Source organism: Bos indicus, chromosome 6, assembly GCF_029378745.1.
Source record: "Bos indicus isolate NIAB-ARS_2022 breed Sahiwal x Tharparkar chromosome 6, NIAB-ARS_B.indTharparkar_mat_pri_1.0, whole genome shotgun sequence".
Taxonomy (NCBI): Eukaryota; Metazoa; Chordata; class Mammalia; order Artiodactyla; family Bovidae; genus Bos; species Bos indicus.
The window spans coordinates 111,397,060-111,424,694 of record NC_091765.1 but is presented as its reverse complement, the minus strand read 5'-3'; the positions used below and the strand labels follow the sequence as shown (position 1 = coordinate 111,424,694).

General features: G+C 38.3%; 1 protein-coding gene across 2 annotated transcripts in view; it reads left to right on the top strand.

The window, feature by feature from the left end:
- FBXL5 (F-box and leucine rich repeat protein 5) overlaps positions 1 to 24,497 on the top strand; it is a 58,676-nt gene extending 34,179 nt beyond the window's left edge. For both annotated transcript variants that reach the window (XM_070791829.1, XM_070791828.1), the window contains exons 7-11: positions 472 to 620; positions 1,390 to 1,472; positions 2,379 to 3,104; positions 14,565 to 14,713; positions 23,704 to 24,497. In XM_070791829.1, the coding sequence (XP_070647930.1) occupies positions 472 to 620; positions 1,390 to 1,472; positions 2,379 to 3,104; positions 14,565 to 14,713; positions 23,704 to 23,780 (1,184 nt within the window). In that variant the 3' untranslated portion in view covers positions 23,781 to 24,497. The remainder of the gene's footprint in view (positions 1 to 471; positions 621 to 1,389; positions 1,473 to 2,378; positions 3,105 to 14,564; positions 14,714 to 23,703) is intronic.
- Positions 24,498 to 27,635: the final 3,138 nt, after the last annotated feature.

Genomic DNA, 27,635 nt, shown 5'->3' with positions numbered 1-27,635 from the left:
CCTTTTATTTATGTGAGATAATGAAAATACTTTTTATTATTTTTACTGTGGTTCATTTTCCTCTTCAATTCCTATATTCTTTTGAAGAACTTGCACTGTTCTTTAAGTAGTCAAAGTATTTTTTCCAAAATTTTTTCGGTACCTGAAATTGGAGTTATTTTTAATCTTCCCTCTGTTAATTAGCTTGAGAAGAAAATTAGAAAATTACCTTCAACCTTGAATCATGTGAAAACTTTATCCCTTCCTTCCCATTTAAACTTCTTTTCCCTGTTTGTCTCTTTTCAGTTGATATCAAGACTGTTAAATGTTAAGTGCTGGCTGATGAGAACTTGTCCATTAAATTTGCTTTGCATATGTAAGGGAGTTTAAGGAGAGCAGAAAGTATTTCATATTTAGTGACATAGTGATTCCTTGAGTAGCCTGATTATAACTGGTTTATCATGTTCTTAGACTTTTGAATTCATTTTTCAGAAGAGTCTGGAGAGGAGTCGATTGCTATCAGCATTGCACAAATGGAAAAACGTTTACTCCACGGCTTAATTCATAATGTTCTACCGTATGTTGGCACTTCTGTGAAAACTTTAGTGTTAGCCTACAGCTCTGCAGTTTCCAGCAAAATGGTAGGTATAAATTTGCGCTAGCTTGGGTATTAAGAAAAAGTAGCAATGATCTCCATTTGGTTTGCTTATTGCTAAGCTTAATTAAGAAGAAAAATAACTTTACCCACGAGTGTGCCTTCCCATAGGTAGGCACACACTGCTGATTTTGTCCTTTTTTCATTTCAGTTCTCATAGTAATCTTTGTACGTAGATATCATCGCTACACATTATAGAAAAGGAAACAGAGACTAAGAGAGGTTAAACAGTTTACTTAGTTTCACAGATGTTAAGTGACGAAGCTCAGGTTTTTTTGTTTTTAAATGTTTTTCTGCTGCACCATGAGGCATGTGGCATCTTAGTTCCCTGACCAGAGATTGAACCCACGCCTCTTGCCTTGGAGGCATGGATTCTTTTTTTTTTTTCATTTTATTTTTTAAATTTTAATTGGAGGCTAGTTACAAGGCATGGATTCTTGACCACTGGACTATCAGGGGAAGTCACACATGACTCTATATTATGTAAGGCATGGTAAGATGGGCAGATGAGATTAAATCACGGTTTTATAAAAGATGATCTTGTGACATCCTACATCAGAATCTCCTTGGGTATTCCTTAAAAATGTAAATTAATAAGGGTTTCATCACAATATATATTTGTAATGCAAAATTGAAGTGATTTTTACATGTAGAAAAGTTTGAGAACTCCTGGATATATTGTTTACTGAAAGTTATGTCTCCAACCCTAACTAAGCATCTGCAGATCTTCACAGTGATTATTTTCTCCCTTTTAGGTTAGGCAGATTTTAGAGCTTTGTCCTAATTTGGAGCATTTGGATCTCACCCAAACTGACATTTCAGATTCTGCGTTTGACAGGTTAGTTATTTTTGAGTATTTAAATTTGATGATTTCCAACTATGAATTGATAGAATTGTTCTATAGTTTGTCATTTGCATCATCACAGTTTAATCATGCCATTATTTTTTGCTGTCGGATTTTGGTCATGTTATAGCAATAACTTGATAGCGCCCTCCAATTCTTTATTCTTGTCTTTAGGTCCCCAGACTTACATTTGTGTCATCCTGTCATCTTTATAATCTCCACCTGTGTCTAGGCTCTTGCGCTGTGCTGTGCAATGGTATAGATTGGGGCTGTATTTTAAGGACGTTTTTGTTTTCGGTTGGTCTCGCAGTACCATTTGGCCAAGCTCGCTCTTACTCTTTGTACTTATTCTGAAGTTCTGACTTTTTTTCAAGCTGCATTCAGACTTTATTTCCTTGGATGCCACTACTTTCCTCCTCCTCTGCCTCACCCTGCACTTGCCCACCCAGGCTTTTATCAGTACCTGTCTTCCTGTTTCACAGAGGGCCGTGTATGCTTCCCTGGCTAAGGCTGATTCTCTACCAGTCCCTGGAGCTTGTTCTTCTGAAACAATTAAGAGAATGCTCCTCTTAATTATTATTTTCCTTCTCTCATGTGTGTGCAGCTTTTCTCCTCGACTGGTTATTTTTCAGGATGAAAGACAGTCTTTCCTTTCCATACCCTTCTCCTTCCCTCCCCTTCTGTTGGGTTAACAGTACTCTTAGTTCCCAGTTACTCCTGTTATCTTTGCATAGTCCCAGCATCTAAAAAAATGCTTGACAGTAGATATTCAGTAAATGTTTTATTGATTATATTAGATTTAAACTCTTTCCTGTAGTTTCCATTTATTTACATATAAATAAATGCTTTTGAAGAATTTAACGATATTCACTAATAGTCTTGTTATCTCTTAATTAACAGTTGGTCTTGGCTTGGTTGCTGCCAGAGTCTTCGGCATCTTGATCTATCTGGATGTGAAAAAATCACAGATGTAGCTCTAGAGAAGATTTCTAGAGCTCTTGGAATTTTGACAACTCATGAGAGTGGCCTTTTAAAAACTTCTACAAGCAAAGTTACTTCGACTACGTGGAAAAATAAAGACATTACCATGCAGTCTTTCAAGCAATCTGCTTGTTTGCATGATGTAACTAACAAGGATATTGGAGAAGAAGTAGATAATGAACACCCCTGGACTAAGCCTATTTCTTCTGACGATTTCACTTCACCTTATGTGTGGATGTTAGATGCTGAAGATTTGGCTGATATTGAAGATGCTGTAGAATGGAGACATAGAAATGTTGAAAGTCTTTGTGTAATGGAAACAGCATCCAACTTCAGTTGTCCCTCCTCTGCTTGTTACAGTAAGGACATTGTTGGACTAAGGACTAGTGTCTGCTGGCAACAGCATTGTGCTTCTCCGGCCTTTGCGTATTGTGGTCATTCATATTGTTGTACAGGAACAGCTTTAAGAACTATGTCAGCACTCCCAGAGTCTTCCGCGCTGTGCAGAAAAGCACCAAGGACTAGACTGCTTAGGGAAAAAGACTTAATTTACTCTGGGAGTGAAAAATCTGATCAAGAGACTGGGCGTGTGCTTCTGTTTCTCAGTCTGTCTGGATGTTATCAGATCACAGACCATGGTCTCAGGTGAGTAATCAGTAGCAGAATATTAGGAAACGGACATGTTCTCCTCAGTGGAGTGTAAAATTCTGAATCTAAGTCATTCTTTTCAGCTGGTTTGTTTACCTGAAAGAGTTAACCACTTCTGCTATATCGCACTGTTGGAGTGATATAACTTCAACATGACATTTCAGTGAGTTCAGTTTGTTTGTGGCGAGGAAGAACTTAAAAAGTTTAACAAATACTTAGCAAATACCTCCAACACATTTGCTAAGGTGCTTTAGTTTATGTAAAGTTGAATAGGATAGTTTTTACCTTCTAAGACTTGTAACAGAGAAGGAATACACATCTTCTGTGTATTGTGTGTGTACATTCTCTAAGGGATGTTGGGTTAAAGATTCTCTGAGGCTCAGAGAGAGAGAGAGGCCTCTCATCCAGTTGCAGCAAATGATCAGAAAATGGAATGAAAAGATGACCCTGAATTGAACTTTGAAGAAAGACGAGGGATATCGATGGATGACAGAGGGAGAAGAGACCATTCCAAGCGATAGCAGGCATTTGAGCCCAGAGTAAAGTGCCTGCCAAGCAGGAGATGGGTTCGATCCTTAGGTTGGGAAGATCTCCTGGAGAAAGGCATGGCAACCCACTCCAGGATTCTTGCCTGGAAAATCCCATGGACATAGGAGCCTGGTGGGCTACAGTCCCTGGGGTCCAAAGAGTCAGACATGTCTTATCGACTAAACAGCAGCAAAAGCGCTGTGTAGCTGTTGCCAGGTTATTTTGCTGTGACGGTGTTCTCGCATTAATAGTGTGCAGTAGTTGTGTTCATTATCTGTGACATGAGCCTTCAGAAATTGATTGCATGCTTTCTCTTTTACCCTGTCATAGACTTGAATTTTACTCAGGCTCTTTAATAATGGGTGTCAGGCATGTTAAACAGCGAAAATTCATCCAGCATAAAGCCTAAGAATCCCACTTGTCTTTTAAGTATGGTCTTTAGCAGAGTAAGTTGGACTCTGGGCAATATTCAAAGGAGACTTAGTTTTCTGGTTTGGTTGTAGTAAAGGATGTGTATTGGGAAATAGTGGGCAATAAGGCTATGACAGAGTTTAAATTCAGGGAAGAATTCATTGGGGGAATGGGGAATGCAGGAACTACCTTAGGAACTGCAGTTTGAGTGCAGCTCAGATTTTACAAAGTGCAGGTCTTTTAATTAGATTATCTTGGTAATGATTATCTACTGGGTGACTTGCCCTCTTCCAGCTGATAGGGATCCAGAGTAAATGAGACAAAGTCCTTGCTTTCATAGAGTTTTCAATCTAATGGTAGAAGTAAGACAAGAAAGGTAGACTATCAGACAGAACAGTCAATCTTTTAAAATTTAGTAAACCTTTAAAAATTTTTTTTGTGGCCAAACATGGTCTTAAGTATTCCTTGTGCACTTGAGAAGAATGTGTGTTCTGCTGTTGACTGGAATGTTCTCTATGTGTTTGTTAGGGCTAATCAGTTTAGAGTGTAGTTCAAGTTCTCTCTTTCCCTTTTGGTCTTCTTCCATTGTTCTATCCAGTATTGAAAATGGAGTATTGAAATCGCCAACTGATTTTGGAGGACTGTTTATTTTTCCCCTTAGTTCTTTCAGTTTTGTATATTTTGGAGCCGTGTTAAATGTGTGTTTGTTCATAATTTTTTTAATCTTCTGAGTGGAGTGGTGAGCCTTTTGACAGGATATCATATCCTTTGCTTTCTAAAGGTTACCTTTTTAAAATTTAAAATCTCTTTCATTTCACAGTGTTACAGCCACCCTGGCTGTCCTTTGGTTACTTTGTTTTGGCCACGTTTTGTGGCAGGTTGGCCCTAGTTCCCCAACCAGAGACTCAGCCAGTGTTCCCTGCAGTGGAGCTGTGGCGTCTTAACCTCAGGACTGCAGGAGGTCCTCTCCTTTGGTTGCTTTCTGCATGGAAATGTTTTCTCATGCTTTCATTTTTAACCTCTTTGTGTGTTTGCATCAAAAGTGAGGTCTGTCATAGAGAGTGTATAGATGGATCCATGTTTTTAAAATTTTTTGATTAAAATTTTAAAAAAATCTGTTGTCTGCTAATTGCTACCTTTTTGTAGGAGAATCTGATGGATTCATATTTCAAGTAATTACTGATGAGGGGGACTTTATGCTATTTAGCTATTTCTTTCCCTTATGACTTTCATTTTCCCTTATCATTTTCTCAGTGATGTCCTCTTTTTATGTTTTGTTGTATACCATGTGATTCCCTTTCTCCCTATTTTCTTTGTTTAAAAAATTTTTTTTTTGTTTGGGGTTAAGGGATAAAATTAACACCTTGAAACTTAAAACAATGTAGTTTGATAATCAGCTTAGTTTCAGTCATCTACAGACACCCTGCTCTTGACATCTGTCTCATCTCCCTTTATATTGTTACAGGTACAGTTTACATCTTTGTTTTTTTTAAAACCTCAACATGAATCAGCCATAGGTATACATATATCCCCTCCCTTTTGAACCTCCCTCCCATCTCCCTCCCCATCCCACCCCTCTAGGTTGATACAGAGCCCCTGTTTGGGTTTCCTGAGCCAAACAGCAAATTCCTGTTGCCTGTCTGTTTTACACATGGTAATGCACGTTTCCGTGTTCCTCTTTCCATGCATCTCACCCTCTCCTCCCCTCTCCCCATGTCCATAAGTCTGTTCTCTATGTCTGTTTCTCCATTGTTGCTCCGTTTATACATAGTACAAAATACAAAGTGAAAGTTGCTCAGTCATGTCCGACTCTGTGACCCCATGGACTATATACAGTCCATGGAATTGTCCAGGCTGGAATACTGGAGTGGGTAGACTTTTCCTTCTCCATGGGATCTTCCCAACCCAGGGGTCAAACCTAGGTCTCTTGCATTGCAGGCAGATTCTTTTACTAGCTGAGCTACAAGGGAAGCCCAAGAATACTGGAGTGGGTAGCCTATCCCTTCTCCAGTGGATCTTCCCGACCCAGGAATCGTACCAGGGTTTCCTGCATTGCAGGCGGATTCTTTACCAACTGAGCTATCAGGGAAGCTCTTTATACTTTGTGTACCCTTTAACATAGATTTATAATTACGTTTTATGCTTTTGTGTGGGCATTTTTAACTAATCACTTTCTGCTTTCAAATGGTATTATACGACTTCACAAAGAATGTAAGAATCTTAAAAGAGTAAGCTCTTGTTCCCCTCCCCATTCTTTGTGCTGTTTTTGTTATATATTTTATTTCTATATAAGTTTTAAACTCCAGAATAACGTTGTTAATATTTTTTCTTTGAACAGTTGTCTTTTAGAAAAAAACATTAACAGACACATTTTGTTTCACCTTTTTTGGCATTCTTCTATTATAAAGTTTCATGTTTCCATTTGGTAATATTTTTCTTTTGCCTGCCAAGTCCTCTGTAGTTTTTCGCACTGTAAGTCTTTTGACAGTAAAAATTCTCTCAACTCTTGTCTGGAAAACTATTTCACTTTCATTTTATAAAGATTTTCACTGTGTATAGAATTCTAGGTTGGTAGTTTTGTTTTAGTACTTTTAAGATGTTCCATTGTCTTTCAGTTTGAATAATTTATGAAAATTGTATTCAACTTTTATCTTAATTCTTCTGTATGTAATGCATGTTTTTTTCTTTAGCTGCCTTAAAAACTTCATTTCTACTTTGAAAGCGGTTAGCACATGGTATGTATGCCTTGGTGTCTATAGATATGGATAGCTTCATCACCTTGCTTGGGATATCTTATTGAGATTCTTGGATCTGTTGTTTCTAGCTTTCATAAAATTGAAAAACAAGATTCAGCCATGATTTCCTCTAGTACTGTCCTCTCTTCGCTGTTCTGTATAGCCCTTGCTTCCTGCTGGGAATTCATGTGTGTCAGACTTCTTGATGCTGTCCTATAGGTCACTTAATTGTAATAGTTCCCTGACTGTCATAACACAGTACCACAAACAGAGTGGTTAAAATGATAGGAATTTATTCTCTCACAGTTCTGGAGACTAGAGTTCTGTAATCAAGGTGTTGGCCAATCCATGCTCCCTCTGGGAACTTTTAAGGGAGCGTCTTTTCCTAAGGTTCCCACCTCTTATGGAACGAGGTGTCGCTTGGGCTGTGACACAGTAGGCCCGGTCTGTGCCTTGGTCGTCTTCTCATGGCCATCCCATTTTTGTGTCTGTGTATTTATACATCTTCACATGGCATTATCTGTGTGTGTATGTGTGTGTGGGGGGCATCAGTCATGCTGGATTAAGGCCCACCCTAATGACCTGATCTTAACTTGATTAATTCTGCAAAGATGATATTTCCAACTGGAGTCACATTTATGATACTGAGGGCTAAGACACAATTCAACCCATAATACCAGGGCTTTTTTCCCTCACTGTTTCTGTTTTTCTGTTGGCGCTTCGTTTTGGTTAATCTGGTCATTCTTCCAAGTCCACAAATTGGTTTTGCAGTGTCTAGTCACTGCTGAGCTCCTTCAGTGTACTTTTTGTTTCAGGTCCTGTATTTTTCATGACTTGAAGTTTCATTTGGTGTACTCATGTTCGCACCCATATACCTACACACACACACACAAATACACAATGTATGTAAATGTATTAAAACATACCCAAATAGTAAAAGTACATAGATCTTTTTGTTTCATTATGTATTTTCTTTTAAATCCTTGAGCATATTTAACATAAAATCCATTTTAAAGTCATTATGTGTTAATTTCATCATCTTTATCATTTATTGGTCTGTTTACTGTTTGTTTTTTTATTCTTTCTGTGTTTAATAGTTTTTGATTGGACACCAGATAATGTGAATTGTACAGAATCATTGAATTCTGCATTTTGTTCTGTCCTTTTAAAGATTACTGCTTTGAATCACTCCCTGATCTGTATTATTTCCATAACTTGATGTATTTCTAAAACTTTTTTTTCTTATCACATGTATTATTAATACTTTGTTTAAATGTTTCCGTCTTTGGTTGAGGGCAGAGATTGTGTTTTGCATTTTACTGTGTAGGCCTGTGCCTGGCATACTTGGACGTTGGTGATAAAAAGTAGACTGGAGTCGTCTTTGTAGAATGCATTTCTTGTTACTTGTTATTACTCCTTTATCTCAGTCTTGCAGTGAGTCTAACTGCCCTTTGATGAGAGTTCACATCCTTGGCCCTTGCTTGCCCCTGTAGTTTACCTCTTGTTACCTTCTGTAAATATCTTTTTACTTCCTCCCATCTTCACCTTTTACAAATAAAAGACATCAAATAGGTGAATATCAATGTGACACACACACACAAGAGAACCATCCTTTCTTTAACTATACTCAGCTATTTCCTTTTCCTCCAACATATAGGCATATCTTGTTTTATTGTATTTTGCTTCATCATACTTTGTAGATAATTGCATTACGTACAGATTGGAGGTGTGTGACAACCCTGCATTGAGCAGGTCTGTCAATGCCATTTTTCTAACAGTATTTGCTCACTTCACATCTCTGTGTTACACTTTAATTTTTCAAACTTTCATTATTATTATATTTGTTACGATGGTCTGTGACCAGTGATCTCTCATGGTACTATTGTTTTGGAGTGCCACAAACCATACAAGACTGCAAACTTAATTGATAAATGCTGTCTGTGTGTTCTCACTGTTTCACCAACTGGCTGTTTCTCTGTCTCTCTCCATCCTGAGACGCAGAAGTATTGAAATTAGGCCAGTAAATAGCCCTATACGTGACCTCTTCATGCAGAATGAAGAGTCACGCATCTCACTTTAAATCAAAAGCTAGAAATGATTAAGCCTAGTTAAGAAGGCATGCCCGAAGCCAAGGCAGGCTGAAAACTAGGTCCTTTGCACCAGTTAGCCAAGTTGTAAAAGCAAAGAAAAATTTCTCGAAGGAATTAAAAGTGCTACTTCATTGAACAAATGATTGATAATAAAGTGAAACAACCGAGTTGCTGGTAAGGAGAAAATTACAGAGGTCTGGATAGAAGATCAAACTAGCCACCGTATTTTTCAAAGCCAGAGCCTAACTCAGAGTAAAACCCTAACTCTCTTCAATTCTGTGACGGCTGAGAGAGGTGAGGAAACTGCAGATGGAAAGTTGGAAGCCAGCAGAGGTTGGATCATGAGGTTTAAGGAAAGAAGCCATAATGTATTAAAATGCAAGATGATAGAAATTGCAGTCAATTATTCAGAAGATCTAGCTAAGGTAACTAATGAAAGTAGTTGAACTAAACAACAGATTTGCAGTATCAGTGAAACGCCTTATATTGAAAGAAGATGCCGTCTAGAACTTGCCTAGCTGTAGGGGAGAAATCAGTGCCTGGCTTCAAAGGACAGGCTGACTCTCTTGTTAGGAATTAATGCAGCTGATGATTTCAAGTTGAAGCCAATGCTTGTTTACCATTCTGAAAATCCTAGGGCTCTTAAGAATGATGTTAAATCTACTCTGCTTGTGCTCTGTAAATGGAATGACAAAGCCTGGATGACGGCACATCTGTTTACAACATGAATTATTTAAGTCCACTGTTGAGATCTACTGTTCAGTAAAAAAAAAGTTTGTTTCAAAATATTGCTCAGAGATAATGTACCTGGTCACCCAAAAGCTCTGATGGAAGTTTACAGTGAGATTAATGTTGTTTTCATGCCTGCTAACACAGCATCCATTCTGCAGCCTGTGGATCAAGGCAAACCTTCCTAGCCCTATTCAACTTTTGAAGCATTGGATGTGCAATGTGCAGTCGGTCATTGTCATGGAAGAGAACTGGGCCCTTTCTGTTGACCAATGCCAGCTGCAGGCATTGCAGTTTTCGTTGCGTCTCATCGATTTGCTGAGCACACTTCAAAGATGTAATGGTTTTGCTGGGATTCAGGAAGCTGTAGTGGATCAGACAGGCAGCAGACCACCAGACAGTGACCATGATCTTTTTTCTGTGCAAGTTTGGCTTTGGGAAGTGCTTCGGGGTTTCTCAGTCCACTGAGTTGGTTATCACTGGGTGTCATATAAAATCCACTTTTCGTTGCACATCACAGTCCAATGAAGAAATGGTTTGTTATTGTATAGAATAAGAGAAGAAGACACCTCAGAAGGACAGTTCTTTAAATTTGTGGTCAGCTCATGAGGGACCCATTTATCAAGCTTTTTCACCTTTCCAATTTGCTTCAAATGCCGAGTGACCTTGTGTAGTTTTAAGAGGATCAGCTTTGGTGATTTCCATCAGTTGGCTGTCAGCTTCCGGTGCCGGCCACTGCGCTCCTCCCCGTCAGGGCTCTTGTCTCCTTTGCGGAACTTCTGGAACCACCACTATTGCACGTTAGCATTTCCTGGGCCAGATGTGTTGCTGATGTTGCGAGTTGTCTCCACTGCTTTATGACCTATTTTGAACTTGAATAAGAAAATCACTCGAATTTACTTCTTGTCTAACATCATTTCCATAGTCTAAAATACAATACGGTAAAGAACCCACCTGCCAATGCTGGAGATTCAAGAGATGTGGGTTCAATCCCTGGGTTGGGAAGATCCACTGGAGAAAGAAATGGTAATTCGGTCCAGTATTCTTGCCTGCAGAATCCCACGGACAGAGGAGCCTGGCGGGCTATGGTGCATAGGATTGCAAAGAATCGGATTGGACTGAAGCGACTTAACATGCACACAATAAGTCGTTAGCAAAAAAACAAAACAAGAAATGTGCATTGGAATGATGTATAGCTTAACCATCTTTATTTAAGAAAGTATTCTAATATCAAATGGCAAATTTCAACAATGCAAAATCTGCAGTTACTTTTGCACCAGCCTTTTGTTGTTCAGTTACCCAGTCATGTCCGACTTTTTGCGACCCCGTGGATTGCCAGCATGCCAGGTCTCCCTGTCTCTCACCATCTCCCGATGTTTGCCCAAGTTGATGTCCATTGCATCAGTGATGCCATCCAGCCATCTCATCCTCTGATGCCCTCTTCTTCTGCCCTCAGTCTTTCCCAGCATCAGGGACTTTTCCAGTGAGTTGGCTGTTCACATCAGATGACCAGAACACTGGAGCTTCATCTTTAGCATCAGTCCTTCCAACAAGTATTCAGGGTTGATTTCTCTTAAGATATGAATGATTTGATCTTCAAATGCTGAGTGACCTTGAAACAGTTGACCCTCTTCAGCAACGTCTGAGGGACTTTCAGGAGTCTTCTCCACCACCACATTGGAAGGCATCAGTTCTTTGGCATTCTGCCTTCTTTATGGTCCAGCTCTCACAACTGTATGTGACCACTGGGAAGACCATAGCCTTGACTCTACAGACCTTTGTTGACAGAGTAGTCTATGGTTTTCAACACACTGTCTAAATTTGTCATAACTTTCCTTCTAAGAAGCAATCGTCTTCTGATTTCATGGCTGCAGTCACCATCTGCAGTGATTTTAGAGCCCAAGAAGAGGAAATCCGTCACTGCTTCCATCTTTTCCCCTTCTATTTTCCATGAAATAATGGGGCCAGATGTCATGATCTTAGTTTTTTTAATATTTAAGCTGGCTCTTTAACTCTCCTCCTTCACCCTCATCAAGAGGCTCTTTAGTTCCTCTTTGCTTTCTGCCGTTAGAATGGTATCATCTGCATATCTGAGGTTGTTGATGTTTCTCCTGCCTATCTGGACTCCAGTTAGTAACTCATCCAGCCCCGCATTTTTCATGATGTGCTCAGCATATAGGTTAAAGAACAAGGTGATAGCAGACAGCCCTGTCATACTCCTTTCTCAATCTTGAACCAGTCAGTTGTTCCATACAGGGTTCTACCAATTGCTTCTTGACCCTCATACAGGTTTCTCAGGAGACAGGTAAGATGGTCTGGTATTCCCATCTCTTGAAGAGCTTTCCACAGTTGATTATGGTCCACACAGTCAAAGGCTGTGGTGTACTCGATGAAACAGAGGTAGATGTTTTTCTGGAATTCCCTTGCTTTCTCTGTGACCCAGCGGATGTTAGCAGTTTGATCTCTGGTTCCTCTTCCTTCTTGAAACCCAGCTTGGACATCTGGAAGTTCTTGGTTTGCATCATGCTGAAGCTTAGCATGCAAGATTTTAAGCATGACCTTACTAACCTGGGAGATGAATGCAATTGTCTGATGGTTAGCACATTCTTTAGTACTACCCTTCTTGGGAATTGGGATGAAGATTGACCTTTTCCAGTCCTGTGGCCACTGGAATCTGCAATTACTTTTGCACCACCCTAATAGCAGTAAAATGTTTCTTATTAAGGTGGACATGACTGAGTGACTGAACTGAATTGAAGTGATGCATATAGTTATTTAGACATTGCTGTTGTAAACTTAATAGACTCTACAGTATGATGTGAACACAACTTTTTTACATGCACTAGAAAAACAAAAAATTTGTGTGACTTGCTTTATTATGATAGCTGCCTTGTGGCAGTGGTCTGGAACCTGACCCGCAGGCATCTCTGAGGTCTGCCTGTACTCTATTTCTCTTGTCTTCATCCATTGGCTGTCTCTGTAACATGCATGTATTGGCTGACTTCTGCTTGTTTCTATCTCCATTCCAGTTAAAATGTTGCTTCTTATGGGAAACCTTTTGCGATCCCCTCTCCCCCAGGCCACCACCATCCTTAACTGTATTCCCGGAAGAGCATTCATCATATAATTGCTTGTTTACTTTTGTCTTGTTTGATATCCCACTAGATGCGGTGAGGCGAGTGAATGCATATGTAGCTCACTCAAGTGTGTTTCTGATACGGAGTTTTATATTCCATGCAGTCTGTCCTCAATGTCCTGAAAGTTTTTAAGTTTTAGAACATGAGGTAGTCTGTGCATTGAGGTACCTTCTGAGATCTTTTAGGTCCCTTTTTAGAAGTTGTTTTATTTTTTATTATGAGCTATTCAACTTTACAGGAAAAAAAAAGATTCAATAAACTGTAAACCTTATATTGTCTTCCTTTAAAGATGTCTGTCTGTAATTACTTGGCCCAGTGAAGACAGAGGTTCTGAACTGCTGCTGTTACTAAACTCTGGGATGGATCAGGGAATCTGTGATTTAAGAAAAAGAATCAGTCTTTTTCAGTTAAAATATCAGGGGAAGTGTGCGTTTAAATCTGTCATGTATATTGGGGTCTTGATAAATCCTTTTTGGTTGACCAGTTTTTTCTTTTAAACATGCAGTGACAAAACATTAAAATGTATTTCCCGACGTTTGTCCGTCCGTGTTTCTGAGTATATAAATATTTCCCTAGTTTATTCTGATTTCAATAGTTTACATGCATTTCCTTACCTTTACTTCCTAATTTCCATGTGCCTGTGTAATGATGCTAATTATCCTTTTTTTTTTTTTTTTTTTACTGAATTTATTGTATTATAGGCTTTTTGATATCCCTGTCCAGATGGACTGTTGCTAGTTTTCCCAGTTTTTGCTGTTGCATACTGAAATTTGATGTTCTCAATTTTGCTCTTGCTATTTTTCAGCTCTGCCGTTGTCATTTTAGTCAATTTCTCATTTTACCATTTTTGTATAAATAGTATTTTAAAAACTTCTTTTAAAGTATGCCATGAAACCTAATGTTTTCATTTTTAGTGAAATGGAATTCACATTAAATCTGTTTTTTTTTTAAGGGTACAAGTCAGCGGTTTTAATATATTTACAAGGTTGGCAACCACTGCCACTATCCAATTAGAAACATTTTCATTAAACCAAAAAGAAGCCATGTACTCATTAGGAGTCGTTCCTCATTCCTCTTTGCCCCCAGCCCCTGGCAGCCAGTAATCCACTTTGTCTGTCTGTCCTGCCTATTTTGGACATTTCGTATAAATGAAATTAGCTAATATATGGTCTTTTGTGTCTGACTTTTTTCATTTAGCACTGAGTTTTCAAGGTTCATCTGTGCTGTAGCATGTATCAGTACTTTGTAGCTGCGTAGCTGCATCCTGTTTATACTAAATTTTGTTTATCCACTCATTCATTGGTGAACATTTGGATTCTTTCCACTTCGTGGGTATTATGAGTAATGCTGCTGTGAACATTTGTTTGCAAGTTTTTCTGTGAGCATGTGTTTTCACTTCCCTTGGGTGTGCACCTAGGAGAGTAATTTTGGGTTATAGGCTGACGCTAACTCTTCGAGGAACTACAAAACTGTTTAGTAATTTTCTCGATAATTTTTACTTAGACAATTTGGTAGGAGAATGAAGATTACAATTCTAATATTCAGTATTTCCTTCCTGTAAGAATTGACTTACTATCATGTTCTTACAAAGAAAATTTCAGAAGACTTGTTTATTGAATGAATGTCTTTGTAAATGTTCCCATTAAATGTACAGTGTCCTACCTAAGGATGAAGTTAGTTGTCATGTTTTATAGAAATTCTTTAGTTTTCCTCATTTTCAGACTGAAGGGTCTGTTCATATTCCATTGGACCATGCAGATGTGTAAGTTTTCAGAGTCGTCTTTTAATTGTTAATCTGTTCTCATTGTTGGATTGCTTCTCTTGCAGGGTTTTGACTCTGGGAGGAGGGCTGCCTTACTTGGAGCACCTTAATCTCTCTGGTTGTCTTACTGTAACTGGTGCAGGCCTGCAGGACTTGGTTTCAGCATGTCCTTCTTTAAATGATGAATACTTTTACTACTGTGACAACATTAACGGTAATGCCTTTTTTAACAATGAGATAATTTTGGAGGGGTTGATTTAACACTTTTTAACAGTTCTGATAATTCTTAGGATTTCTATTGTTTTCTAGATTTCTAATTACCACACATTTTTGCAATTTCAGATTTAGTCCTTTTCTAAACTTGAGCTTTTCTTATGGAGAGAGATTTCAGCTATGCATTCCACCAGATTTTAGAAATATGTAATAGTTTAATCAGTCCAGAGGGGCAAGTTTTTGTAGAATTACTAAAGTTCTTATAAAATTTGGGGAATTTCTTCTAGTGAAAGAGCACTCATTAACGGTAGAGAGGTACTGACGTTCTAGATAACACCCAGTTCTTAGGGAGGATAGTCAGTTTTCTTGTAGGGCAAGAAAGCGTCATAATACAGTAGAAAAGGGGGGACTTGGGTGATGTGAGCTCCTCAGGGACCCTGAGTCTGGTTCCAGATAAACCTCTTGGAAGATGGAGGAGGATGGTGAGTGTGGTAATGGGAAGAGACTGAGGTGCTTTAAATGTGACTAAAACCCCTATAGTATTTTGGAGATTGAGTCCTGCACTTTCTTCCAACATCATCAGGTAAATATTTCTTGATGTTTTGTTTTGTTTTGTTTTTTAAAGCCTATTCCTACCCTGCAGAGGGACTGTTTAATGTGCTTTTTCAAAGTGCATTCACTGCCCTGTTGGTCATCTGGTAATCGCTGGTGGACACTGCAGTTCAGAAGTCCTGAAGCATAAGCAAATCAACCTCCTGTATTTCTAACTGGGAAAAGTTTACGTGGTTCAGATTCTGCTGTGTCTTTTTACATCATACATTGTTATTTTTGAGAGTCCAATTTCATCTTAAGATCATGGGAAGATCAACTGAGTTTCTCTCAGGCAGGAAACTGGACTGAGGCCAGGAAGACTAGAGGAATGGTATCTTCTTGAACGGCAGCCCAGTAGGCAGAGAAGTTAGCACATTTGCTGTTTCTCGGAGATCAGGTTTTTATTAAAATACATATGAAGAGACAGAAGATAGCACCTCTTTTGTTTCTGGAATCACACTGCTGATGCAGGAGATGACCTCCTGTGTTCTGGAAATCGCAGCTCTAAGTTGGAGCATTTCTTTGCTCTCCATTGCCTGTGGTGTATGATAAGAAATGTTTGTGAAAGTGAGTGTCATATTGGTTGCAACCTGCTACGTGTATGAAAGAAAGTGTGAGTGCTGTGGTGGCGCATGTGCTTCTTCCGGAGTTTGGGAAGAGTTTTACTTTTTTGTTTATTTTTTTGTATAGTTATGTCATTGTAGTTTCACCATTGTAGTTACTAAGGCTTATATATTATGAGAAGTAATCAATAAGCAATTATTTTTTGTAGGAAAAATAGCTTATTGGTAGGTTACATTTGATTTGTCTACATTGATTTCAGTATAGGTTATACTTATGGGAATAAATCTTCAAACCTAATTTATTATACTTATTTTAGGGTATATAGATATTATTGGGTTGGTGGGGGGATTTGGTTTCACTTCATTTTTATGACCTGTCTGCTGCTTTTGCATGTATCTTTTTTAAAACTTGTTAGTATGTTAGAAATTCTTTAATTTTGACCTATTTTGAATATATAAATCTTAAAGTGTTCCAGAGGAGCTGCTATATTTGTTGAATGTTTGTTGAATTCCTTTTAAGATTTTTTTTTTTTATGAAATGAGTGCTAATTTTCAATAAGCCAATTTTAATGACCATATCTGTCTTTAAAGGGTTTGAAACAAAATAGACAGTGCTTGTATAATCGAATACCAAGTCTCCTTTAACAGCTTCTTAAAGAATGATTTGCGGGAAATGGAAATCCTTTAAAATTTACAGGGTGACTTGTCATATGAACTTATAATATGTTCCAGAGTTCCAGCCGGTTGCTCTTAAAGCAGTACTCCAGTAACAGTCTTTTCCTTAAAGGACATTTTGACAACCTAGAAAGTGTTAAATAAAGTTGCCTTGTTTCCAGTTTTGCAAGATGACATGGGATTGATCCAGTATCTTTTATTACAGTTCGGCTTGTATAGTAAATATTTAGTGATTGTGTAATGGCTGTCTTTTTATTATTAGTTTTATTAGTTTGGAAAGTAGCCAGTATTTTTATACATGTTCTTAGGCTAATAGGGGGCATATTCAGGTGATACATTTTATTTTAATATTTGAGAATAACACAGTGAAAATTCATTTTGTCAAAAGAGTTTATTTACATAGTTAACTACTAGGTTACTACTAAAAGAAGTAAATACTGATAAATAATGTTCATTAAACAAGTGATGAAGCAAAATTTTCTGTTTCCTAAGCACTAGCAGAGATTTTGGAGAAGATACATTAATTATCAAGCATTGTCTCCTGTGAGCAAGACACTGTACTAAGCACTGACATAAAATGACATTTTTGTTCTTCTGAATGATTCTTTGTGACATTTAAACTTGTTTTTTGACAAAAAAGTTAAGATTTAAGTATAAAGAAGACTTCTTAGCTGTGACATTTAAAAAATTCTTTGTCATTTAAGAAGCAGTAGATGGAATTGCATGATTTTAGCGCTCTGAAGAACGTTTGAGCAGTGATAGCACATAGACTTTTCGTACTGATTTGCATTTCAGTGTATGTTTGTGAATTAAGAGAGATTAGCTCATGGTAGGTGACACAGTCTCAGATGACTTGCTCTCTTATATTTCTAATTTAAGTTAAAAGGAATTTTAAAGGTAAGTGAAGGTAAGTGCAGATACACAGCATAACTAATGTGCTTAAAATCTGAGAAAAATAATTCAGTAATAAAACTTTGGGAAGATAATGATAGCTAACATTATAGCTCTTCTTTTCTAATATTTTTAAAGAACATTTTCTTACGAAATTTATTTTTACCATGCATTTAAAGATTTTATTTGATGATTATGCAGATGTCAGTTTTCTATTTATTATCCTGTACTGTAACTTAATCCTCATATATTATAACCATTGGGTTGTTTTTTTAATCTCATATCAAGATTGCTATTTACTGGTGATAAGTCCAGTGTTTACCTTTTGAACTCCATGTCTACGTAAGTGCATCTAGAGATCCTTGGCAACCCAGCATATCTTAGTCATATCTCTTTCTAATTCTACCTCGCTTTTTCTGTGGCCTGTTTATTCTATTGTCCATTTATTCCCTTTTCTGAACAGTCCTCCTGTGACACTGGAGCATCTTAACTGTTAGCATTGCTTATGACTTCTGTGCTTTGGAAATTGCTGTTCACCCCTGTTTCCAACAGTATGAAACTAACTTAAAAACAGTGGTTGTCTTTACCTTTGCTCTGCTGTAGGCTTTCAACAAAATAAAATCCATTCATGGATGAATCCACTTTTATGGATTATTAGGATCAGTCACCTGGAATGTCATTGACCTTTGAATGGGATTGTAGTTTTGAGGTGGTGTTATAGTTACTGGCTAAGTACAGTTATGCCCTTAGACTTCGGTTGAAACTCAGACAGATATCCTAGTGTGTGTTTGAGAAAGGGAGCCCATTTTATATCAGTAGGAGCAATAACTTTGTGACGAATAAGGAGAGACTGACAGGTATCAGGATAGGGTTGTTTCTACCTAACGTAGGGCACATACTTTCATTCCTGCATTTTCCTTCCTTTATTAGCGCTACTGCCATCCCTGAGACTTTGAGAACAAAGAGTGACTCAGCTGTCCAGAGTGAACACTGAGGATCCTGGGCCTCTGTATTTGGGGGAGAATGATGAAAAAACTGTGTGGTATAGGCATTCCTCGAAGATATTACAAGTTTGGTTCCAGAGCACCATAATAAAGGAACGTTGCAATAAAGTGAGCCACATGAATATTTTGGTTTCCCAGTGTATGTAAAAGTTACGTCGGCACTATCCTGCAGTCTATTAAGTGCGATAGCTTTATGTCTAAAAAAGCAATGTACGTAATTTAAAATACTTCAGTGCTAAAAAATGCTAGCCATCATCTGAGCCTTCAGAATAGTCATGGTAGTACATCAAAGATCACTGACCATAGATCACAGACTGTAACAAATATAATAATAATGAAAAAGCTTGAAATACTGTGAGAATTACCAAAATGTGACACAGAGACAAGAAGGGAGCAAATGCTGTTGGAAATAGTGCCAGTAGACTAGCTCAGTGCAGGGTGGCCACAGACTTTTAGTTTGTAAAAATGCAGTATCGGCAAAGTGCAGTAAAGCAGATCACGGTTAAATGGAATATACCTTTGTTTGGAAAAGTACGACTCTTTTAAGTGGCGTGATTGATCCACTTGGCTCCCATGAAAGTGAAAGTGGAGTTGCTCAGTCGTGTCTGACTCTGCGCGACCTCATGGACTGTAGCCCACCAAGTTCCTCTGTCCATGGGATTTTCCAGGCAAGAATACTGGAGTGGGTTGACATTTCCTTCTCCAGGGGATCTTCCCAACCCAGGGATCGAACCCTGGGTCTCCCATATTGCGGGAAGATGCTTTACCATCTGAGCCACCAGGGAAGCCCTTTCACTTTCTCCCTTTTTGCGAACCAGTAGATACTTTACTTCATTGCTTTCAGCCATCGCTTAGGACTTTTTCCTAGGCCACTTTTGATTTCAGTATAAAATTTCTTCCTTACTTTCTGTCCTTTTAAAGAAAATACGAATATAGACATTTTGAAGTATTATCAGATCAGATCAGTCACTCGGTCGTGTCCGACTCTTTGCGACCCCACGAATCGCAGCATGCCAGGCCTCCCTGTCCATCACCAACTCCTGGAGTTCACTCAGACTCATGTCCATCGAGTCAGTGATGCCATCCAGCCATCTCATCCTCTGTCGTCCTTTTCTCCTCTTGCCCCCAATCCCTCTCAGCATCAGTCTTTTCCAGTGAGTCAACTCTTCGCATGAGGTGGCCAAAGTACTGGAGTTTCAGCTTCAGCATCATTCCTTCCAAAGAAATCCCAGGGCTGATCTCCTTTAGAATGGACTGGTTGGATCTCCTGGCAGTCCAAGGGACTCTCAAGAGTCTTCTCCAACACCACAGTTCAAAAGCATCAATTCTTTGGCGCTCAGCCTTCTTCACAGTCCAACTCTCACATCCATACATGACCACAGGAAACACCATAGCCTTGACTAGATGAACCTTTGTTGGCGAAGTAATGTCTCTGCTTTTGAATATGCTATCTAGGTTGGTCATAACCTTCCTTCCAAGGAGTAAGCGTCTTTTAGTTTCATGGCTGCAGTCACCATCTGCAGTGATTTTGGAGCCCAGAAAAATAAAGTCTGACACTGTTTCCACTGTTTCCCCATCTATTTCCCATGAAGTGGTGGGACCGGATGCCATGATCTTCATTTTCTTAGTTCCTCTTCACTTTCTGCCATAAGGATGGTGTCATCTGCATATCTGAGGTTATTGATATTTCTCGCGGCAATCTTGATTCCAGCTTGTGTTTTTTTCAGTCCAGCGTTTCTCGTGATGTACTCTGCATAGAAGTTAAATAAGCAGGGTGACAATATATAGCCTTGACGTACTCCTTTTCCTATTTGGAACCAGTCTGTTGTTCCATGTCCAGTTCTAACTGTTGCTTCCTGATCTGCATACAGGTTTCTCAAGAGGCAGATCAGGTGGTCTGGTATTCCCATCTCTTTCAGAATTTTCCACAGTTTATTGTGATCCACACAGTCAAAGGCTTTGGCATAGTCAGTAAAGCAGAAATAGATGTTTTTCTGGAACTCTCTTGCTTTTTCCATGATCCAGCGGATGTTGGCAATTTGATCTCTGGTTCCTCTGCCTTTTCTAAAACCAGCTTGAACATCAGGAAGTTCATGGTTCACATATTGCTGAAGCCTGGCTTGGAGAATTTTAAGCATTACTTTACTATCGTGTGAGATGAGTGCAATTGTGTGGTAGTTTGAGCATTCTTTGGCATTGCCTTTCTTTGGGATTGGAATGAAAACTGACCTTTTCCAGTCCTATGGCCACTGCTGAGTTTTCCAAATTTGCTGGCATATTGAGTGCAGCACTTCCACAGCATCATCTTTCAGGATTTGGAATAGCTCAACTGGAATTCCATCACTTCCACTAGCTTTGTTCGTAGTGATGCTTTCTAAGGCCCACTTGACTTCACATTCCAGGATGTCTGGCTCTAGGTCAGTGATCACACCAACCTGATTATCTGGTCGTGAAGAGCTTTTTTGTACAGTTCTTCTGTGTATTCTTGCCATCTCTTCTTAATATCTTCTGCTTCTGTTAGGTCCATACCATTTCTGTCCTTTATCGAGCCCATCTTTGCATGAAATGTTCCTTTGGTATCTCTGATTTTCTTGAAGAGCTCTCTAGTCTTTCCCATTTTGTTGTTTTCCTCTATTTCTTTGCATTGATCGCTGAAGAAGGCTTTCTTATCTCTTCTTGCTATTCTTTGGAACTCTGCATTCAGATGTTTATATCTTTCCTTTTCTCCTTTGCTTTTCGCTTCTCTTCTTTTCACAGCTATTTGTAAGGCCTCCCCAGACAACCATTTTGCTTTTTTGCATTTCTTTTCCATGGGGATGGTCTTGATCCCTGTCTCCTGTACAATGTCACAAACCTCATTCCATAGTTCATCAGGCACTCTATCTATCAGATCTAGGCCCTTAAATCTATTTCTCACTTCCACTGTATAATCATAAGGGATTTGATTTAGGTCATACCTGAATGGTCTAGTGGTTTTCCCTACTTTCTTCAATTTCAGTCTGAATTTGGCAATAAGGAGTTCATGGTCTGAGCCATAGTCAGCTCCTGGTCTTGTTTTTGCTGACTGTATAAAGCTTCTCCATCTTTGGCTGCAAAGGTATAATCAATCTGATTTAGTTTCATTTTGGAATACTGTACTGAAGTCTCCATGTCTCTTTCCTCTTATTTCTCCCTTTCAGAAAAGTTAGAATTATATACCGAGAAAATTATAGTTATGTTTTCGTAAAAGCCGCCAGTGTAAACATTCTATCCCCAGGGGCTGTGTCAGGGCAGGGCAGGGCAGTGGCAGTGAGGCAGGGCCTTGGGTCTCGGAGAAAGGTGCCTCTCAGTGACTGGCGGGCCGAGCAGTGACCAGAGTAAGCAGGGAGGAAAGCGGACTCAGAAAGGAAGTTGGGGAGTATCAGTTAAAGCTGAAAATGTGTTCAAAGGGAATACCTGGACAAAGGTCGTCAGTGCGAGAAGATTTTCAAGCCACAGGTTTCCTTCCTAGGGTGTTTCTAATATATGATAACACAGTACTAAGAGATTTCATTTTGACTCTGTGATTAAGATTGCTAGTGTTGTGTCTTATTTTAAGAGAAAATAATCTTAACAAAAGTGCTGCTTTGTGAATTTTAAGTTTTGACACATTCAAGTTTTTATTTTAAAAGAACACATTTTCATTTTGATTAAGCAAAAAATAGGCTTTGTGGTAATTCAGTTTTATATTTGAAATGATTTTAGACTTAAAATTATGGAAAATTTTAAACATATAAACATAATAATACAGTGAAGCCTATGTATCATTGGCTTCAGCAGTTACACACCCGAGGCCAGTCCTCTTTGATATACCATTATGTGTTCCCTTATTTGCCCCCTATATCCCAGACATAATATTACTTTAAAAGTTAAACATAAGTATTTGGAGACAAATGAAATCATAAGCTATTGCAGTTCCACTATGGTTGTAAAGCCCGTTTCTTTCTTTTCCTAAAGATACATTATTATTTTCATAGTTAGCTATATGAATGCTGTACTTCTTTGTATATCCTAAGAAATTAATCTTTAGTATTTTGTATATTGCCATTTCAAGAATACAAAGAATAGTTAAATTCTGGGAAGTAGGTGTGTTCTGGGTGTTGATTTGCAAGTTGTTATTTTCTTACGTTGGTATTAGCATAGTTGCCTTCTTTTGCAATGGTTTGATACTTCAGAAAACAAAATGAAACTAACTTAGCATATTTTTCTGAGTTAACGTCTTGGTGTCATCCCAGAGTACTATGATTTTTCAGTTTTAATCCTTTTTATAAAATGTTATTTTCTACAATAAAATTATATTTCATGTATTTTTATCGTCCTTAGTATTACAAATGCAAATCTTTTGGTTCTAATTGATGAGTAAAGAACTAACTTTGTTCATGGTGCAGACATACATATGGTATAAATGTATTACCAGTAAAAAAGGCTTCAATATAGTTAAAATGTCTTTTTCCACATTTGCTTGCCTTTTTGAAAACTATGATTCATTCAGAGTACTTAACATTTGAATATGTGCCATGCTGTCTCTTTGACACTTTCTAATTCTCAGCTGCGTTCCCTAATGCATCTTTTAGTCTAGTGTCTTGAATTGCATAATGTGATTGGAATAAAATGTCAGTTATCCCACAGATGTTTAATGCTTTCTTTGTAATTGAATCACAGTTTTTATTATGTTTTAGATGTGTTTTTAATTATTTATTCATTGCATACTTAATTCTGGAAAATAATTTAACCATAGCACAAGATTTATTTGGGGGAACAGATGTTAAATAACAATATGGCAAACATGTTAAGGCTAGATCTACATAGTTTATTTTTAACAGATATTGTAAATATAGTATTTATTATAATTTTTGAATAGTGGATTCTTTAGCTTATCTATTACAGATGAGGTTGTTTTTGCCTTAATACTATTTCTGGGAAGGATGTTCATGGTGTAAGAGATCCATTGTTCACTTAGCCTGGCAGTCTTGATTCTGTGAGTTATCTCACCCTGGATTTTTTATTTTGTAGGATTATTGCCAACAAAATTATTTCTTTTCCTTCCTCTTTTTCATTTACCTGTGTTAGTTAAACTGCTTTTGGTGACTTTTGTGCTGAATAATTTTTTATACACTCATGGGGCTTTCATTTCTATGGTATAATGTATTACCAGTAAAAATAATAAGTGTTTTACAGTTCTTTCATTGGCAAGCTTACTTTTATGTGATGAGAATTTCCTCCTTTCACACTTCTCTGTTTTCACGCAGGTCCACATGCTGACACCGCCAGCGGATGCCAGAACCTGCAGTGTGGTTTTCGAGCCTGCTGCCGCTCTGGCGAATGACCCTTGACTTCTGACCCCTGTCTACTTCATTTAGCTGAGCAGGCTTCCTTTCATGCACTTTACTTATAGCACATTTCTTGTGTTAACCATCCCTTTTTTGAGTGACTTGTTTTGGCCCCATTTCTTACAGCCTCAGAAATCTTAATTTACCAGTGAATTGTACAGTGTTGTTTCTCTTTGCAAATCGTACTTTTGTTTTAGAAAGGGATTAGATCTTTTCATAGGGTGAGAACAGTTTTATCAAATTTCTTTAAAATTGAATAATTTGAAAAAAAAATTGTCACTAATGCCATGCCATTTAAAGTATTTTTTACATTATTTTGAGTTTTGAAGTCAATGGGTAATTGGTTATCTTTATATAGATAAACACTGTACCAAGCTTTGCAGATCTTTTCAGACATACATTTCTTAAGTTTTATTTTCAGAGACTGCACGTTTTGGAAACCGGTCTCTTTTCCATAATGTTTCCTTTAATTTGAACAGTTCCCAGAGGGCCAATTCAAACATACCCACATGTAAGATCTTCTTAAGATTGTGAAATAAATCGGCTTCCTGGTGTCGGCTCCTTGAGCCGGCACAGCACCAGTGTCTTTGTACTTTCTTCAGAGACCCCAGTCCCCACCACTGTCTGAAAACGTGTCATGTTTGGGAGGGGTTTTTAAAAGTCCCACAGTCATTTGAAGAAATACATAAATAAAATCTTCTTTGAGGACTTTACCAAGTAATCTCTTTTGTGTTTTGATTGTGTTATAAATCTCAGTCCAGAGTTACTTTACTGTGAAATAGGACAACATGGGTGTTTTGAACTCCCATGAAATCAGTGACCCTAGAACTGTCTGTAGTTTTAGATGGATACCTGATTTTGTTGAGCTGAATTGTCTCTTTGAAATTAATTGTGCAGTATTCGAAATTCAGATTTGTAGGCTCATCTTTGCTGCGTGAAATGACAGTTGGGATGGAGACCCGTTACTCAGAAAGGCACATATTGACTAAAGTTCATGTCATGCTGTGTGTAGTAGTATATCAGCAGCATACCATATTATTTTTATAAATATCTATAAGGCTGTAGAAGAGGAGGTAATCTTGCAGTCATGTTTCTTGTGGTCCCAAGTATTTTTTTGTTTGTTTCATTGAGGAAGAGAAGGAGTAGGAAAGATACCAACTAGAGGTGGGCAGATTCCAGTTCAGGCTAATTGGAAACTACTTTACACAGAGTTGGCTAAAATGAAGGAAGAATCAGTTGATAAGACTATAAATCAGGAGGAGTCACTCTGCTTTTCAGTTTACCTAAAGTTTCAACTAAACACTCCGAGAGAAGATCACCTGTAAGAAAGGACGTCTAATAACTCTGAAGTTTCACTTTCCTCTAAGGATTCTGTGATTTTGATTCCATTGCTGTTAACATTAGTGAATTGTTAGGATGGAACCCCTGTAGTTTCTTGTATGTAGGGTGGGGCAGCTGAATGATCAGACCATCTTATCCTTTGAGTGTGTGTCTCTTAGCTTATAAAGTCCTCATGCCTCTTGTGGCAACACTGCACCTCGCTGCCTCCTTTAAAAGTCGGGTTCCCTTAGAGAACTTGAGAGGACATTTGAGTTTTAGGGAACGGTTACAGGGTCACAAGTTTTATTTTGTAGGTTGAGTGTTCTGTGGTTACTGTATTTTTATTTCCTTAAGCATTTAATAAAATTTGTTTGAATAAATTGAATAAGTTGACATTAGGGACAATTTCAAGAAAACAAACTGAAATAAGTCTTCTGGGGGACTTCCATCAAACTGCATGAAGTTAGTCATTTGTAACTATGGTTGTGAGTCACCACAGGAGGACTTAAGGTTATACCCATGTAATCATAAGACTGTCATATGCGGGGAGTAAAAGTTTTGATAATACTTAAGGAAAAAATCATGATTAAATGGTATTTGGAGACTTGGCTTAAATGTTATTCTTTATAAAGTAATTAATTTGAGCAACTGATTTTCTAGGAGTTTCAGGTAATTGAGGGGCTCCTCTTTCTCTTTGTTCTGTGCTACTTGATGTTTAGAAAACTATTAAACAGGACTTGGCAGTCTTGAGCCAAACTGACTTAAGTATGTGAACATATTGTCATATGGAAACTCACTGTTTTTCTATCACCTCCTGACCTGTTCCATGGGAACGTAGCATAACCTGCATTTAAATTTTAAACAGCACTGCTGTTTGATTTAAGGGACTAGATCTGATAGATAGAGTGCCTGATGAACTATGGATGGAGGTTCATGACATTGTACAGGAGACAGGGATCAAGACCATCCCCATGGAAAAGAAATGCAAAAAGGCAAAATGGCTGTCTGGGGAGGCCTTACAAATAGCTGTGAAAAGAAGAGAAGCGAAAAGCAAAGGAGAAAAGGAAAGATATAAGTATCTGAATTCAGAGTTCCAAAGAATAGCAAGGAGAGGTAAGAGAGCCTTCTTCAGTGATCAATGCAAAGAAATAGAGGAAAACAACAGAATGGGAAAGACTATAGAGATCTTTTCAAGAAAATTAGAGATACCAAGGGAACATTTCATGCAAAGATGGCCTCAATAAAGGACAGAAATGATATGGACCTAACAGAAGCAGAAGATATTAAGAAGAGGTGGCAAGAATACACAGAAGAACTGTACAAAAAAGCTCTTCACGACCCAGATGATCATGATGTTGTGATCACTGACCTAGAGCCAGACATCCTGGAATGTGAAGTCAAGTGGGCCTTAGAAAGCATCACTACGAACAAAGCTAGTGGAAGTGATGGAATTCCAGTTGAGCTATTTCAAGTCCTGAAAGATGATGCTGTGGAAGTGCTGCACTCAATATGCCAGCAAATTTGGAAAACTCAGCAGTGGCCATAGGACTGGAAAAGGTCAGTTTTCATTCCAATCCCAAAGAAAGGCAATGCCAAAGAATGCTCAAACTACCGCACAATTGCACTCATCTCACACGATAGTAAAGTAATGCTTAAAATTCTCTAAGCCAGGCTTCAGCAATACGTGAACCGTGAACATCCTGATGTTCAAGCTGGTTTTAGAAAAGGCAGAGGAACCAGAGATCACATTGCCAACATCTGTTGGGTCATGGAAAAAGCAAGAGAGTTCCAGAAAAACATCTATTTCTGCTTTATTGACTCTGCCAAAGCCTTTGACTGTGTGGATCACAATAAACTGTGGAAAATTCTGAGAGATGGGAATACCAGACCACCTGATTTGCCTCTTGAGAAACCTGTATGCAGATCAGGAAGCAACAGTTAGAACTGGACATGGAACAACAGGCTGGTTCCAAATAGGAAAAGGAGTATATCAAGGCTGTATATGGTCACCCTGCTTATTCAGCTTATATGCAGAGTACATCATGAGAAACGCTGGGCTGGAAGAAGCACAAGCTGGAATCAAGATTGCTGGGAGAAATATCAATAACCTCAGATACGCAGATGACACCACCCTTATGGCAGAAAGTGAAGAGGAACTAAAAAGCCTCTTAATGAAAGAGGAGAGTGAAAAAGTTGGCTAAAAGGTCACCATTCAGAAAACGAAGATCATGGCATCTGGTCCCATCACTTAATGGGAAATAGATGGGGAAACAGTGTCAGACTTTATTTTGGGGGCTCCAAAATCACTGCATATGGTGACTGCAGCCATGAAATTAAAAGACGCTTACTCCTTGGAAGGAAAGTTATGACCAACCTAGACAGCATATTCAAAAGCAGAGACATTACTTTGTCAACAAAGGTCCATCTAGTCAAGGCTATGGTTTTTCCTGTGGTCATGTATGGATGTGAGAGTTGGACTGTGAAGAAAGCTGAGCGCCAACAAATTGCTGCTTTTGAACTGTGCTACTGGA